Source organism: Diadema antillarum, unplaced genomic scaffold, assembly GCF_040938485.1.
Source record: "Diadema antillarum isolate AM-2024a unplaced genomic scaffold, OU_Dant_1.0 seq00001410_RagTag, whole genome shotgun sequence".
Lineage (NCBI taxonomy): Eukaryota > Metazoa > Echinodermata > Echinoidea > Diadematoida > Diadematidae > Diadema > Diadema antillarum.
This window is the reverse complement of record NW_027272164.1, coordinates 461,836-480,890: the sequence shown is the minus strand read 5'-3', so window position 1 is coordinate 480,890 and position 19,055 is coordinate 461,836. Positions and strand designations below refer to the sequence as shown.

Sequence of the window (19,055 nt, the reverse complement as noted above, 5' to 3'; positions counted from 1 at the left end):
TTTATATATATATCACATTCTTTCTCTCTCACATTATTTCTCCATATATTTCTCTTTCTTTATCTCTCCTTAATATAAACCATCGTCCCATAAAGTAATGAACTTGATGATTACTTCTATATGACCTTCAAATGATTGCTACCGGATATACCATCCTCGCAAATTATAACGTACAGCTTGGTTAAATTAGTACTTTGTTTTGCTAATAAAAACAAAATCATACAGGAAGACTATTTTGAAATGAAGGTTATGAGCGATAAAACGTGAAGGTATTAACTTCGACAGTGTAAGTCTGCGATCACCATTTGCAACCTATCTGCATGCAATGTGTATGAGATATTGTCGTCTGGTGTCGAGGGGGTTAAAGCGACGCAGGGTTGTCGAACGGAAATGCACACAATATTCGTTGGCATGCTTCCATTTTGACATCTTGTAAGACACGTGCAATTATTTGTTGATAGTCATAACTCGAAATAATGAGATGATGACGATTGCATTTGTTGATCATTTATTTTTATCATTATCATTTCATCAACATACTTCCTGAAAATCTTTATAGTAAATGAGAATTTCTTACACTTTGATTAAGTGTCAAAATGGAAGGATGATTTATCCATAACTGTCTTTGTTAATGTAACTCTATTCTACTGCATGATGCTCATTGCAGGATAGTGATGGTAAATCACGTTGTTTTCCGATTTTTTTAAGGGAAAAATTTTACCATGGTCAAAACGCAATTCAGTTTCCACGCTTTGTTACTAGTACATTAAGTAAAAAAAGAACAACAAGACGAACATTGAGTAAAAAAAGAACAAGACGAAACACAAAGAAATTTGCATTATATTGTACATATCTACACACACACACACACACACACACACACACACACACACACACACACACACACACACACACACAGACACACAACACACAAACACACACAAAACACACACACACACACCCACGTTAAAAGATGCAGTCGCTGGCAAGCAGTGGTGTACACGTGGTGACGCAGGATGGTGCATAAGGGAAGACGAATTCGGCGGTGTGGAGAAACTAATGTTCTGGTGAGATCATCCCTTGAAATTCGCCCTGCCTGCTCGACCAGCAAGTGTTTTATCCCAGCAGGTGTACTGAGAATCGCGTCATAATGAGCAGAGACACAGTGAAAATCCTCTTACAAATAGCATTAGCCTCCCCATATCATAAGGACTTATTGCGTTAGCGTTGATAATGCGTTTTAGATTTCAAGACATAAACATGTACGTACAGTAAGTACCATTCTACATCCAGAACAGATAAAATGTGTACACAAACATACGCACATTAATTGATATGCAGAATGCCCTCCCAACTGTAAAGAACACAGTGTCCCATAGTGTGTGCACAGCGTATTCGTATAGTAAAATATGTGAAAACGCTCGAATTTAACAGTGTGAAGATGATTTCACACTGTGGTGTGGTTTTCACAGAGTGTTCACATAGTAATGCTTTGTTTCACACTGTGAATTGATGACTCACATTGTGTTCACACTGTTAAAACGCTCGAATTTAACAGTGTGAAGAGATTTCACACTGTGTTCACACTGTGTTCACACTTCGTTCTTTCCAGCAGGGCTATACAGTATATATATACATAAAAATACGGGTAAATAGTTTGAATGCAAATAGACGCCATTTTCAAATTTGTTTAAGTGAAGTCGTCATCAAACATAGAAAAATAAACTTTATAAATATAATACAATAAAATTGCACTCTATTTATCCATACGTATAGGCCTAGACATATCCATAATTGTAAGGATAGTTTCACGCGAGTGTTCATATCAACATAATTTCATCTGTTCGGGGAAAGTTCTTCTTTCCTTATAAGGAAAGTAAGCAATCTTGATTGTACCAGTAGACATACCGCAACGAGACGTATATATTTGCCAATGAAATATTGCGACGGGCGAGCATTCTTTATACTGCGTTATCTGAAGAGAATGCGGGAAACCAGCAACAGAGAAAAAGACAAAAGTATCTACATCAGGTTTGCTTACGGATGAGAGAGGGGGAGAGAGCGTGCGAGAGAGGGAGAGAGAAAAATCTTTTTCGCTGCGTCCAAATAAGGTCGCGACGCGTGTACCGGAATACGCGTCACAAAGCGCCGTCAATCATCAGCAAAAAGATACGAAGTCAAACATGCTATCACGAAATCGTTTTGTGCCGATTTCATATAGATGTCCTCAGCACAAAGCGAGACTGCTCGTGTATAGAAAACATACCAACTATTCCAGGCATGTGGTGTTTGTGTAGCTGTTTTTCCGACAGCAAATGTTATAGTGGAGAGACACATAAAAGCTATGAATTGTTAATATAGGGTTGCTCTCTGGGTTTTCTTTTTTTTTTCAGAATCTCGCTTTGCTTTTTGTCTGAAAGGGACTGTACTGACAGATGAGAGCAAGGGACATGTGTTTATTCAGTGCTTTGTAAAGCTTTACACCAAACAGTCGACCTACCGTCTGCTTGCTACTTCTTTTGCATGCATTTCCTTATTTGTCTGTCACTTTTTTTCTTTTAATTTTGCTTTTATCTCAATTTCCGGATTACATTTTGTTTGTTTTTTCTCTTTTTTTCGTGACGTTTCATTGCATCGCTTTCAAAGCTGTATTTCAAGCAAAGTGCTTGGCAAAGTGCTTGCTCCATATGAAATGATATCATACAGATGAAGTTGCTATCTACTTTTTCCTGTAATCAAGCTTTCGGCCTGTCATGATCTTCATCATGATCTACCAAGAGAACAAATGGCGCCAGGTATACCTTCGATATTATATACGTAGGTATAATTGGAAGTTATCGCACTGGTTGCTGATCAGTCTCTCGCTTAGTCTCATGCAAGGCTAGGACAACTATGTGTTCCAAACTTTTCCTTTGTAGATCCTCCCTTCACAAAGGAAGGTCCAAGGAAAATAGACGGCAACGCACTCTCCAGGCATGGTTGCTCTGTTTAGCCGGCGTGAGCTCATGCATCCACCGTACACGACTATACCCTCTCTCCTTTTTCCTCGTCCCCCTCCCCCTGTATACCTAACTCCCAATGTCTATAGTCGTGCTTCGTGCTAAATTTTCGCCAACTTTAAAGTGAGCTTTTCCCAGTCTCGATAATTACCCCTCATGGATCCAAAACGAGCTGCCCCTGCATCCATCATAGTTGTCGCTTCCACAGAAGAGATAATTGGCTCACTTCACGCCGCATTGCCTCAAGTTTCTCCGTGATTCCCTCTTACTCTTGTTGTCGTTGTTGCTGACGTTGTTGCTGCTTGACTGCCCCTACGACATTTATGGCAAGAGGTATCCTCTCCATTCATCCTCCTTAATCTATAACGAGAGACTCTCGTAGCCCAAAGGAGCATCCAGCCCTCATTATTTAAGGAGTGTGGCGTTTTACAAAGTGCGGGCCATTCATCTTCCGGGAAGAGCGAACTTCCCGAAACTTGGGATTGTGGCTTCTTATGGTCATGTTCCACGCGTGCTTGTGTGTCAGTGTATGTGGTGGCATTCTTGTGATTTTTCACCATCTTCTATTCCCAATTGGCAATTGTAATAGGACATTTTTTTTCTGCATCACTTATATCTTATCATCATTTAAAAGTATTCTGAAAAGCAAATCATGAAATGGTACGAATGTGTATTTGACTGTAAACATCTGGCAAACTAGTAATATTTTGGTTAGAATGATGAAGGTACAGGCATAACACAAGTATTTCCAGTAGTAAGTATTCAATGTCACGCCGCTACGTCATCTTTCAATGTAGTGTCATGAAATTTGATATCCGACCCTCAAGTTTACTCCCTCTTTCTCATATTTCATTCTCATCATTTTTTCAAGTCTTATCATCAATATTGTTGTCATTTCGCTCTTGTTAGCCTCCACTGGTCTACAGTAGTCCTCATGTGAATACATTTTCTAAAACCCCTCTACCATGTCCTTCCCCGTTCGCCTCTCTCGCTCTCTCTTTTCTCTGTCTGTCTGTCTGTCTCTCTTTCTCTCCAGCTCTATCTATTTATCTCTCTATTTCTATCTATCTATCAATCAATCTATCTATCTATCTATCTATCTATCTATCTACCAATCTATCAATATATCAATATACATTTTTCTTTATAATCTGTCGACATGTTTATATTTATGTATCATCCATCTCTCTTTCTATTTATCTACCAATCTATCAATATATATCATCTATCTTTCTTTATAAATAACTTATTGACATGTTTATATTTATCTATCCATCCATCAATCAATCAATCTATTTATTTATCTATCTATCTATCTACCTATCTATCTATCTATCTCTCTCTCTCTCTGTCTATCTATCTATCAATCTACCTATTCATCTATCTATCTATCTATCTATCTATCTATCTATCTATCTATCTCTCTATCTATCTATCTATATATCTATCTATTTATCTATCCATCTATCTATCTCTCTGTCTATCTATCTATCTATCTATCTATCTATCTATCTATCTATCTATCTATCTATGTATCTATCTATCTATGTATCTATCTATCTATCTGTCTATCTCTTTCATCCCCTTCCCATCGTCTGTCCCTCTCCTTCCTCCCCCAATGTCTATGACGCGTTATCCGTGAACGATGATTCAACTCCGCGGAAAATATCGGTATCCATGAAATCGCCTGCGGGAAACATCAGGGTATGACATGGATTGCGTGGCATCTAAATGTCTCCTCCATTCAGTTGCCGTTTGAGCGCCTATCCAGATGTCTTCGCGCTTTAATTTTGGCCCGACTAAACAAATCTTTGACCCTGAAGGAAGACAGTCATGAACACTAGGTCACTTACGGCCCCACTATACGATACAATGACACTGGGTGGCTTTCACTTTTGTAATCCTCGATTCTCATATAATCACAGACAGACACAGAGACACACAAAGACAGACATACACAAACGCCTGCACACAAATGTAGTGTATAGAGAGAGTAACAAAGATAGGTAGATAGATAAGATCAATAGATTGATCAACTTTGACATTTTCTGAGAACCTTAGAAATTCAGACGTGTCTTACATTTCCCCCTCCAGTGACATTCATTGGCAAACAGTATCAATCGAATTTATCTGACGGTCTTGGATTGAATCAGATTTTTGTTTTACGTTAAGATTCGCAGTGTACATCCCCCGTCCCTGTGAAAACTGACGTACATAGAGGAACGGCAGTCCCCGCTTCATGTTATCTCAAATCAGTTTGTACACAGAGCGTTTGATACCCATGCAATGTGCACGCTATTTCAATGTTCTGAATGTTATGTCTACGTTGGATATGAACTGTCTGCCCACACTCGCAGTTTGATGTGGCTCCCGACATCTTCATAGAGGGGGGGGGGGGGGGGGGGGGGGGAGGGGTTAGATTGCGGAGCGCGTGATGTCATAGATGACTTCTCATTTTCTCTTTTTTTTTCCTCTTTTTACGTTTATATTAAATCAACATCTCAGTGTTTTTTTGGTCCCCATATATAAACATTTCTTTTCGTGCGGTTATAGCACTACCAAGTTCAACTCTTCATTCTTTTTTTTAGTAATACCTTTTGTATAATTGCGGATTTTCGTATAATGTCTTCTTTAATCGTACTCCTGAAATGATGGTGAATGAATTGAATTGTATTGAATTGCTAAATGAGAGTGTATTCCAATTTGAAGAAAATTCATGTCTGTGTGGTTTGAATAATTGACGCACTTAAGCAGACCACGGAAGGAAGTACAGTATTTGTTAGACCACTCGTGAACACATTAAGATATTTACTGAAGAAAAGAATTAATGACAAAACAAGGGAAAAACTCTTCAAGCACGTACGCACGTGGCGAGATGGACATCGTTATGTTCAGGAGAGCAATTGATAGTTTCATTTCCGCAAAGAAATTGATGTTACATTCCGTCAGTCTCTCTCTACAAAATGTATTGATGAGGTTTCTTGATTTATGACACCTCAATAATGTCTCTTTCAATATCACTGTAGAATGAAAATTATATTGTTTTCTTCAAGGCGTACCAGAACGTCTAGACAGACTTCAAAGGAGAAATTTCTTTTCTAGGAGAAATTTACAGCTGTCTGTTCCGCCATAGCATAGCAGTGAAAAACCCAAAACAAAGCATCAGTGATGAATGAATCTAACCTTGGCAGAAAAAAGGTGATGCGGTATAACATTTGTTACTATCTACTTTTATGTATGGCTCTCGTTGCCGCTCTTTATAACTTCTATGATGGATTTTTTTCCCCTTTTCGTCGGTGAGCATTTCACCGAGCTCCTCAAACGTTTCCATCTGGAGGCCGACTATTCATGAGTCTGGTCGATTAATTCGACTATGACACATGAATGCCACCTCACCTGCAAAATACATTACGGGGGAAAACGACGGCTGAACTTCTGAGCCCCCGGTAAGAAACGAGTTGCCATGGCAACTGAATGTTCAAGCCCGAATAATGTTAAGCATGTCTACAAATACCCGTTGATTATGTGCACTGGTCTGCTGGTGAGCTGGCAGTCGGCAGTGATATTAGTATCTTCTGCGGCTTGCTCATCTTTCTGTTCTTCCTCCTCAACAGACAGAAAGACAGACAGGAGGACACACACACACATACACATTCCTCTCTTTCCCCCTCTCTTCCTCTGTCTTTCTCTCTTTCGGCTATCTCTGTCATATTTTCTTTCTGTGTCTTTCTTTCTATGTCTCCTTTTTATCTTTTTATGCGCTGTGTCTTTCGCTCTCTTCTGCTTCGGCTCCTCCTCTTTCTTCTTCTTCTTCTTTTTCTTCTTTTTCTTCTTCCTCCTCCTCTTCTTCGTCATCATCTTTCACTTCTCCTTCATTTTCTTCTTCATCTTCTCCTTAATTCTTCTTCTACTTCTTATTCCTCCCCCTCCTCCTCTTCATCATCATCATCATCATCATCATCATCATCAACATCATCATTTTCTTCTTCTTCCTCCTCCTCCTCCTCTTCTCCTTCACCATCATCATCATCATCATCATCATCATCATCATCATCATCATCATCATCATCATCTTTTCTTCATTATTATTTTCGTTCTCCCTGTCTCTATGCAATGGTATATATATATCTCTCTCTCTGATTTTCTGTCTATCTATCTCCTTCTGTGTTCCCCACCCCCTCTCTCTTCCCTTTCTATATCTCTGTCTGCTACTCTGCCTCCCCCTCCTGTTCTCCGTTTGCCTCAAAGCCGCCAAAATAGAAAATACAGAGGAATTACAACACGGCATTCTACGGATCGATGCGATTAAGCAGACGGACTTGTCTGTCTAGACAAAATGAGGTGCAGATTGACGAAGTATAGTTGAATAATGCATATTATGTATGTTGCATGCACTCGTGAGTGGATATCATATCATATAATGTGTGTGTGTGTCCGTTTATGTTCAACTGTCGCCGTTTGTGCCTCAGTCTTTATCCCCTTTTTTTCTCTTCTATAAGGGACTCTAGAGATATGTGATATTAGATTTTAGTAGGTTCCTACCACACACACAGTTACGCACAAAATATTACGTTATGTCGAATTCTACAGACACATTAAATTGTTTATTCTCCCCGGTTTATAATTCATGTTATATATATATATATATATATATATATATATGATATTATATAATATAATATACATTATAATATAATATAATATAATATAGTATAATGTAATATAGTATAGTATAATATAATATTATATAATATAATATAATATAATATAATATAATATAATATAATATAATATAATATAATATAATATAATATAATATAACATAATATAATAAAACATAATATGATATGATATATTATAATATGATATAATATAATATAATAAACCTATAATATATACCTCCCAGATTATGACCTTTGCGTAGACAGATGGTAGTATGCTCGCTTACTTTACGGCTGGTGCTTTACATATTGCTATGCATTACCCATAAACCGTTATGTTCCAAACTTGCATGTGTTCACTTTGTGTCTGGTCATGTGAGAAACGTGGATATATAATCTTAAACGAAGGGAAAAGTAAATTGAACCATCGTTTGTTATAGGTTATATACTTTATTTTCGATTCCGCTGCACGCTATCTACTGTTTTTCATCATCTCATATACTGCCCAGGATCGAAATAAAAATGTTTTCAGTATCGTCGGCTCTCTCGTATCCAGCACTACAAAAGGTGATTAAGAAAACAAAGCACACACACACACACACACTCACACACACACACACACACACACACACACACACACACACACACACACTCACACACACACACACACACACACACACACACACACACACACACACACACACACACACACACAAGAAAATATGCCGTTATTTCAAAAAGAAGTGTGTATACTATCCGGTAATTCAAAAGTACTTTCGATCTGTTTTTGTGCTTGTGCATTTTGGTCGCAGCCATAGCCCACCGCTCTTACTATAATGTTTGTATCGATGTGTAATGTTCGTTTTGTGCCGTTGGGGAGGGGTGTATTGTCTTTCGCAGGCTGCACGCTACCTACGTGTCGTGTCTGGGACAATGCAGAAGAGCGTGTCCTATTAAATGTTCCATGCATTGTTTCACTTAAACATCGCGTCGGTTCAGCACGTGTCGCCTATCTGCCTATATCTGATATCCAATCGCAATACCTTATTGCGTGAGCAATTTGTTTCAAATGTTTGCTTTGGCATATCCTCAACTGACACATGATCACAGCAATCACAATACATATCATTGGCACCTTGGTTGTTGTTTGTTTGTTTGTTTTTGCACAAAGTATACATATAGGCGTATTTACTACTATTTATTGTAAGTTTTGCGCGAGGAAGAAAAAAAAACACCTCTCTGTTTAATATTTGAGCCCATTCTTGGTCACAAACAATCAATCATTAAGTGCGGTTGCAAAATCATAATTGATCCTTAAATCGGCAACATATTTTAAAAAGACTACAGTTCATACTGTTCTCTCACATTGGCAATTTTTTCTTTTGATTTCATGCAGACTTGATGGATTTATTTGGTCCTGTCTGGTCTTTCTCCAATATAGGATGTACGCATTAGATTTTAGAGTTGCCAATTTAAATGAGTGTATAATGATCTTTCTGCAGCAGAATGACATTCCGACTTGCTGGGTTCAACTGTTGTGAGACAACACCATTCTTTCTGAGAACCCCATGTTGAGGATGCCTTTAATCTTGAAACACTCTTTACTGCCATGAAATTATGATTATTTTCCCATTTTTTCTTAAATGTATCTGTATTCACCTATTCCCTCCATCGGCTGTTCTGCATTGGCAAACACTTGCGAACAAATAAAATGTCAATAACTACAACAGATGGTATCACGCCAGCAAAAACATTATTGGATTCACGCATTAGATTTCAGAGTTGCCAATTTAAATGAGTGCATAATGATCCTTCTGCAGCAGAATGATATTCCGACTTGCTGGGTTCAACTGTCGCGAGACAACACCATTCTTTCTGAGAACCCCATGTTGAGCTTGCCTTTAATGAAACACTCTTTACTACCAAGAAATTATGATTAATTTCCCATTTTTTTTAAGTTTGTCTGTATTCACATACGCCCTCCGTCGGCTGTTCTGCCATTGCAAACACTTGCGAACAAATAAAATGTCAATAACTATAACAGATGTGGTATCACGCCAGCAAAAAACACTCTGCAATAAACGAGGCGAGCGCCTGATACAAAGGAATGTAATCATTGTTACAAAGGACTATTAAATGGAGAAGGAAAACGTCTGGAACAACTTACCCGGTTAACTGAAGCAACGTATTTCTCCTTTGTCTTTCGAGGTATATTATAGAACAAGAACTTGTTATCGAAAGCCGACGAAGCTCTGCTTATTATGGCAGTCTCCTGTATAATTTTCTTCCTTATTTACGTATTACATAGTATGAAATGTCTCTACATTCTTATATGTTATGAAGTATTGTTACGGGATTGACAATTCCATATTTATTTGTATATTTTACTTTTCCTTCGTACTTTGTACCCCATTTGCTACTGCAACCTGGAAAAAAAATGAAATACCAGAATAAAATCAAATCGAACAAACTAAGCAAGTTTTGATTTTGTTCGAAATGTTTGCAAGCAAGTGTATGATGCCAAGTACTCTACTCCGTACAGAGTACAGGTTCTACAAGCCAGAGATTAGCCGGGGAGGTATAGGCCTATATACCTATTTTTATGAGTGGGTTGCACGTGTCTGTCTATCTAGTAATAAAGTTGAAAGACTTAATCGAAGATGGTGTAAACATCTATCTTATATTGGTCTGTCTACGAAGTCTTTTACAAAATGACATGCAGCACCGCCCGCGATCAACTCCTTTTCATATCTTTCTATTTCGCACATAGGCAGCCATCACGGCGTGTTGAATAATATGGCTCGTGGTACTGACGTGTTTAAGGGTCACTGAAAGTAATCATAATCTAAATGCTTAGTTCTATAACAAGATGAACCATAGCCAATTTATCGAGACATAGTGTGCGTTGCAATAACAACGAAACTCGGCCGACGCATGGAACACGGCACGGAAATGTCATGGCGGATATTACACACAGACACATATAGACAAACATACATGAAATACAGAAGGGGGATGCTAAAAATATTGTTATTGGTATGACCATTAAAGTGTCTACGTGCTTTAGGACCTCTTCTGCGGGTAACTAAATGACAATGATAAAATGATATTATAGCTAACTGTCGGAATGCTGTCATAACGAATGTGTATTGCTGCACGATCCATCTACTCTCGACGTCTCAAGTATTGAGCTCCCCCCCTTCCCTCCTCTCTGTTTAAACCTTTCTCGACCAAACAGTCAACATGATCCTGACTTTGTGCACAACACGTTGGCAGCGGTATACACCTGGAGGTCACAATCCGCGCCGATTCTATTTTTGCTTTTGAATGCCAATAAGCGCTGGTTCAGACTGTAAAATGATATCGTATGAAGACACCCACCGTGTGCATGCAGTACATAGTAGCTGCTGTGGCAGTGTGATGTGACATATGTGAAACGAATCCTCCCCCCCCCCCCCAAGTCTTTAGTAATTGAAAGAAAAGGAATAGGTATGCACAGCAATTTAAGTCACAACAAATATTGAATGTTGATGAATTATGAATCAAACTCAATTGATTTCTTCTCATCCCATTCGTTTTTGTGGTTAAAATGTCGCTTTCTCAGAATGACTGTCCACGATGTTTCCCTTCTGACTAAACGCGAAGGCTGTAGCAAGGATACTCTATTATATCGTTGTATATTCAGGGATATTCTATTTTGTATAATTTCAGTGGAAAGAAAAGATGTATGGATCTTGGTACAGAAATTAAAGGAAAGTAACGTATCTGCATGTAGTTTTACTCACACAACGAATGGAAACTTACACGGAAGTGACGCTTCAGTTATGTGACCAAGAGGACTTTTTAGGTGACCATCGGAAGCAATTTATGTGTCTTGAAAGTGAATGACTCTTCATGTAAATCTTTTACCATATTTGCTCAGAAATTTGCGCGAACACTGGCTAATCCTTAGCTTAGAATTCATCGACTTCAGTTACAGCAATTGACATGATTAATCTACATTAGGAAAATTTTTAAAATAGCATTTGCACTCACACACCGCGTGGCAGAGTCTCTCCACCAATCAGGAGATAGAACAATTATGTAGAAAGTCATTGTTTCAGCCACAGACTCTTTTGAAATAGATATCGAGTTTCCTGGGATATTTGCAGGAACTAAGACGATAAGAGCCACTATGTAATATCCTGTGCTATAATACAAACAGTTTACGTCGACTATCACTACACAGATATATCATTAATTTTGTTGGCGACGCCCTTTGTGTATCAGAATTGTACATTATAAAGACACTTTTTTAATGGCGCTCAGGTTAATTGACTCCGATCGGTACATTATATTAGAGTTAAAACACATACACACACACACACACACACACACACACACACACACACACACACACACACACAAGCATTGAATGGACATACAGAATGTGAGGAAGATGATTTGAAAATAACATTCAATAATGTTTTCCCATCTTCGTGATCTTAGACACTAATAGTGTGAACTCGACGTTCTGTGGGTACCTCGCGATGATGACTACCTTGAGATGTAGTGTGACGTCACATACGTATCACCTCCGTGTGTTCTTCAACACTAGCATGTATCATATACGGAGTATCGTTAATTGTATCTATCGTAGGACCAACTGAATCTTTCTCACAGGAAGGATTAGTTGTGTACTATCGCGCAATATCCTTCGTACATTATCTCGCCCATATCATGGTCATGTATAGGGCAATCTTTGTTTTGAGAAGATTTGAAAGCCAAAGAGGGACGTTTTTCGTGGGAATAAATCGTGAAGATTAAAAACAAGGAGAGCCCATGATCACGTGGCATTGGTCAGCCACCTTTTGTAGGCCGTATAGTGTGTAAGCTAATGGCTGTAAGTCTACCGTTCCTTTTGCTATATTGATTCGACGGCCACATATCAGCATCTTTTTTTTGAAATTCTCATTGTCACACGAGTTTGTCCGTGATATCAAACGTTTTTATTCAATGGTGTAGAGACAGTTTCTCTCTTACAAAAACAGTCATCATCAGCAATCATTACAACTCTACAGTAACTCAGGTACGATGGATTTGTATGCTCTTGATTCTTTAAGAGAGAGAGAGAGAGAGAGAGAGAGAGAGAGAGAGGGAGAGAGAGAGAAAGGGGGCGCAGAGGGAGAGACGAACTTTACAGAAGATATTTATGCAACCCTACGAGATGCTCGAGACAAGGGATCTGGATCTGGATCTTGATCTGGATCTGGATCTGGATCTGGATCTGTTACTCTGAAAAGCTCAGGTTGAGCATCACTCAGAACGTGACTGTGAATGGGGTGCCGCTAAGTCCAAATGCAAGTGCTTTTGTAGAGCTGTTTTGAAGGCATTTGTGCTTATTATTGATGTAAGCTCTTTATTAACTAGAGAATAATATACCCACTCTCTTGCCCTTTGGGGAAAATATGAGAATAGATGAGATTGAGCGTTGGATTGTGGAATAACCAGTTGATTGGGTTTACCTGCTTCTAGTTCTTGTCCGGTTATTTGCAAAGAAGTTTTATAGACTCAAAAAAGCATCAATATCTAAGTCGATGGAAAGGGATGTGAAGGGATGTGAAGTCGTCATGACATTTGCTTCTATATGATTGTGATAGATATTACTTTTTTTTTTCTTGAAGACGCCTGGAAATTTCATGACTTCTTCTTAATCCTGACCTATCAATAGACTCCAGGGAAGAGTTCTCTGTTCCGTTGGAAAGGGTTTATACCCTCTGTATCAAGTCAACTGGAACAAAGAGAAAAGATCTTTTTTTTTTAACCCTTTGCGTGCTTTGAGTGCCGGTTTGGGCAGAAAGCCTCGTAGCGTTGTATACACAGCCAAAAGTTCCTGGCATATCAAGGGTTAAGCGAGTCTTCTTGCGAGCTATACAGGTTCTAACCCCACCCTTCGATCTTTTTATTTTGATGGAAACATAATAAAAGCGAACAAAAGTACGTGTAAAACGTTAACGAGTTTGACCTTTCTATAATTTATGACATTGGACAAAGTTCTGATAATGCATTTATTCAGGTATTCATAATATCGTATAACATAACGATTAAAGACGCTCGGCGAATCCGATAGACATGTGACCGACGTGTCCTGTATCTAGCATTATCATTGTGATGTCACAGTGTGGAACACGACGTGGGGGTCGGACGCGTCCTCAAGCGGGTCACTTAGGACATTACACACTATTAAATGGTGGCCCTGTCTCGCCAGTGAAAGACTGGTATTAAAGAGACGCGCTATCGCGAAGAAAATCGCAACCTCACCTCCAGGTGAGTCAGGGGGTTTACAAACACCTGACACCAAGGTGCGATCCAGACAATCAACAAATTATACACCAATGTAAACATTGACATATTTAATCCTTCCATAAACATCGTCGACCATGCAGCGTTCGCATTCGACGCGTGGATTCTTCAACGTTCGTTCCGTTCGCTCATGCATAACGTTCTCCTGAATATCTAAACGATGTGTGTACGTTGAGTGATGTTCTTGATACATTTGAATCTATTTGAGTAACAACTCTAGAGCAGTCATAAGAAATATTGGTCCACCATAAATACCACCCGTAAGGATCTAGACTGAATGGCGTGGAGTGATCATTCGACCAATGATCGCAAAGCCGCCAACATTTCCCTGAAGCACTTTTGCACACCATTTTCCCCGTTTGGATATCAAATTCTCTTAATCAAGGAATTCAAGTAGTACCAATAACCCTCCAAAGTGAGTTCCCTGAAACTTTAAGTCACAACGAGGAAGCAGTAACTATATAATATTTTTTTTTAACTAGTCATTTTAGTTAAGGGCCACCTATGTCGGGTCTGGACGTTCAATGAAACTAATTCTTCTTTTCCTAAATTTGCCTCTTTCGAATTTTTAAGCTAGCTCTTCCCTGAACTAATTTCCCCTATAACCTCTCAGAAATTCCGGTGAAATGGTAGAAAACTCTTTTCTGCTTTCCTTCTTCCCTATCCAAACAAGGAAGAAACATGCAAATAAGCGTCGTAATTTGATACATTTATGGCGTCGGATTCATGCTCCGAGGGACTTGCCAAGTCTGGAAAAGACATACAAACAGTACTTGTGGTTCATGGAAGAATACGATTCAAATTTGTGTTGCATTTTGTCTATTCTGATGCGTTAACAATGAAAATTATTTTGTAGTTTCTGTCTGTGTTTTAGGCTGTTTGTCATATGTGCAGAACATACTGAATTCACCTAATACCTGATGATCATATTCGTCGATTTCTTAATCAATATTTACTTATATAGCTACAAAAGCCATAGTAACCTGATACCACAATGTAAGCTTTAATTTATTCTTCGTATTCATACTCTCCTTACAATTTATCGTTAGGTCATTACACATACATAAAGCAAACCTCTACGAAATTGATGACGGCTTGGAGGAAAAGAAGGCCAAAATGTGATCTCAAAACTACCAACTCTAAAAGTCTCGAAAACTCCAATATAATATGTATAAAGCTGCAGGCAATAGACAACCACAATCAATGTAGATAATAATGAAGAGTAAATGAAGACGCAATTTTAACAATCTTATTGATCAGAAAGAGGAATGTGTTTTTTGACAAAACAAAATAACAACAACAACAACAACAGCAGCAACAGCAACAACAACAACAACAACAACAACAACGATTCCAAAGCCTGAATTCCTACTTAAACGCAGGATGGTAACGGCTGAGAAATACACAATCGTGTATCAAATTTTCATGAATGACTGTTCATCTTTACTGAAGCGTCTTAAAGTCCATAATATTGGATGAATGATCACTGCACATGCGCCTCACTTCAGAACTGACGAAGCGACAAATACAATGATGGTAACAACGGGGGAAAACAATCCAGTAGAGCAAAAACAATGCTCAAAATAATCTACTCACCATTGTGTTACTATTTCGGAATCAATTCACTGAGAAGGAAGAAGAAATCGGTAGACTGACGATCGATGCAAATTTGTCTCAGGATGCCGTGATTCAGTGATTCAATTTTGGCCTGAGAGATAGAAAAAAAAATCCCAGCTCGATCCAGTAGAGTAAAAATGATGATATTGGTGCCTGTGGATATGTTTCTGTCTCTCTTCTCTTCCTTTCTCTCTCTCCCCCTCTCTCTCTCCTTGTTCCGTGGCTGCGGTAAAGAACGGCAACGGACTTCGCAGAGGTAAATGAATCGGGAGTCGCAGCTGCGAAGATTTTTATATCTGCTGTTCCGTGAAGAGTGCGGTCCTATCAGGATTGGAAGGAAGCATAGTCTCCATACTCAGACACTGTTTCCGCCATTCCCTGCAGATATCAAAATGCATTCAAAGGCAAATTGCGTGATGCGGTCGATAGCAATCGATATCAATGTCTGTCTATTTATGTATAAGCATTTCTCGTATGATTATAATCTCGCTATCTATATCTAATCGTCTATCGCGGTTCTATCTCTACATTCAGGTAATCTTATTTCCCTCTTCTGCTCTTAATTACTCTTGGATAACCCCGAAAAAGTGCAGTGACCACATACTCGCATTACATTGTGTTGCTGTAATACTCTATGGTGGCAGTTCTGATATCCGTTTATTTAGGTACGGTCGTACGAAGTTAGAATGATTGAAAGATCTGGTTGAAAAATAATACATCTGATTCAAAACAAAGAAATGTGTTGGAAAACGCACATGAACGGTCAATTCTTCCCATGTGTCTGCAGCTTCGTCAGTATTGCATTTCTGCATGACGGGTGATATTGTGCTTATTTTCAAAGACTAATGTTATCCACGATGTGCTCGGCTATTTCTGATTGGCTCCGATGAAAACGCCGTCGGAAAACACCCATCGAGTACCGAGTGGTTTGCTGCTGTCAGTATATAGTCAAAGGGGGCGCTCTTGGGAATGGTGATCCCACCTCGCATGAGTAATGCATCAACCACGTTCAGTAACACTGCGACCAGTCAGACCTGATTCAACTCGAAGGTATTGCTGAGCGCGGCATGTTTCTCTTCCATCTCCCTGATCTCACCAACACAAATGAGATCAGAGGACAGGCATCTCTAGCCTAACAAACAGGGATAGCTCTTATAACTGAATGGAATTAGTCTGAGATGACCAGCCGGTGTTGACGACCCACCATTGCTGTAACCAGCCCTGGCGATGTCGTTAGTCGGTCGTGCGCTCGTCGACAAACCTATAATGATTCATAATCAATGTGTCATCATCTGAGCTGGTAGATAATAGTCGGGGTCAGTACTCTGAGAGCAGCAGCTGATCTCATTTACAACCCTCCCTTACATTTGTCAGTCGTTTGTAGATTATAGAGGGGGCTGGTATGCATTGTTTTACTTCCAAATGTTTGCTTAGGGTAGGGTGTCTGCCAAGAAATTTTGCACTAAAATTTGACACTTAACCTTGGCCAGCTAGCATATCATCAAATGACGAGGTAATATGACGCTCTAGAAAACACCATCCTTTTCAAATTGCAGTTCATCGAATTGTAACCCTTCCCCTCGTTATTTTGCTTTGCTACGGGTGTAAACAAATATTTATCATCAATCTGCTACGTATTTGAATGCCTCATATCATCTGATAATCATCGTAGATATTCAGTCCGTTCGATGCAAAACCACGGAGATATTAGACACGCCCTTGGTATCGTCTTGGTAAAACATAATCTACCAAGGAGGTGCCTCTCTGAATCTACCCAGCCCCCGTCCATTTTCTACGGCTTACAGGCATGAGACACCTCAGTACTCTGCCATACTCCTTGTCTTCACATTGAGCACAGAAAAACAATAAGTTCTAATTTGTCTCTCACTTCGCGCCTACTTTCTTACTTTCGTTCTCATTTCACTTTCTTTTTCTGTCTCTCTTCCCGTATTCTCTCTTTCTTTCTTTTTCTCTCTTTGGAAATGACGTCATGCACTATTCAATTAATACATTTTATATGCGGCATTTATATTTGTTCTTCTCTTGCTTCTTTCTTATGTCTCTATTTCAATTATATATATATATATATATATATATATATATATATATATATATATATATATATATAATTATATATATACATGGTGTATATATATATGCGTGTGTGTGAATTTTCTATCTGTTTATCTATCCATCTATCTATCTATCTATCTATCTATCAATCTATCTATCTATCTATCTATCTATCTATCTACCTATCTATGTATCTACTATCTATCTATCTATCTATCTATCTATCTATCTATCTATCTATCTAGCTATCTATCTATCTCTATTATGCAATATATATTTACCTCTCAATATAACTTGGAACATGCATTTCAAATTTGCATATTACCAAGCTGTAGGCCATACATTTTCATCAGCATTTATCTGTGATTCATGATAATGATAATAATCCTAATTTTGGAATCTAAATCTGCATCGCTGGAGAAAATTAGTAGATTGAAGATGCTACTAAGCCTTTGTATCATATTATCATGGGCGTCACCAGGGGGGGTGCGTTGGGTGCGAACGCACCCCCCTTCAGATCCTTTAAAAAAAAAAAAAAAAAAAAAAAAAAATCAGTCTGCGAGCGACCTCAACGCCGGACGCTAAATAATTATTCTTTTCTATTTTAAAAAAATATATATTTTGCACCAGGGACACACACACACACACACACACACACACACAAAATCGTCGGCAAAAGCAATTCGCACCCCTGGTTCTGGCAGCACTAATTTTATACAATATCTATTAGTATTCTACAGTGTTTACTATTTATCGACCGTACTGTACATCCGTACGATACGGAGCACTTATACACGTTTGCATGTACGTATGCTACTTACAAGTATGTAGGGTCTATGTACGTTACTTCTGACCAATCCATATTGCCAGCCCAAGAGCAAGCCTTAGCCTCATTAAAAAAAAGAAAAAAACATGGAGGGGCAAGCATATTTTAGTTCCCCCCCCCATAATTGATAATTCCCGAAATGAGAAGATTTTCTTGCTTTTGAAAGAAAACAAATGTTGCCCCCATAAAAATATTGGAAGGCAAGCGCACCATTTGCCCCAACCCACATAATCATAATTCCCGCGATGAAAAGATTTTCTTGCTTTTTGTTAGAATTCAAGAAATCTGTCCAATTATTTCACCCAAAAGCAGTGGCGTAACTACGGAGGGGGGGGGGGGGGGGTGCGCCCCCTCCCAATCCGCTGGTAAAAAAAAAAAGATTTACCGAAATAGTAGTTCAAGTGTTAGTAAACTGCTTTTGAATGAAAGGGTAATCCAGAAATAAGATATTTTTCTATGATTTCTTTTAACCATAATTAAATAGGTATATAGTGTGAAACATTGTTCAAAAAGCCCGGACCCGACAAAAGATTGTGA

At 38.7% G+C, this 19,055-nt stretch overlaps 1 protein-coding gene across 1 annotated transcript in view; it reads right to left on the bottom strand.

Annotated features, from left to right (window-relative positions):
* The window catches only part of LOC139709140 (tubulin alpha-3 chain-like), a 32,791-nt gene extending 17,019 nt beyond the window's left edge, over positions 1 to 15,772 (bottom strand). The window contains exon 1 of the mRNA XM_071621100.1: positions 15,599 to 15,772. Within this exon, the coding sequence (XP_071477201.1) occupies positions 15,599 to 15,601 (3 nt within the window). The 5' untranslated portion in view covers positions 15,602 to 15,772. The remainder of the gene's footprint in view (positions 1 to 15,598) is intronic.
* Between the last annotated feature and the right edge of the window lie 3,283 nt (positions 15,773 to 19,055).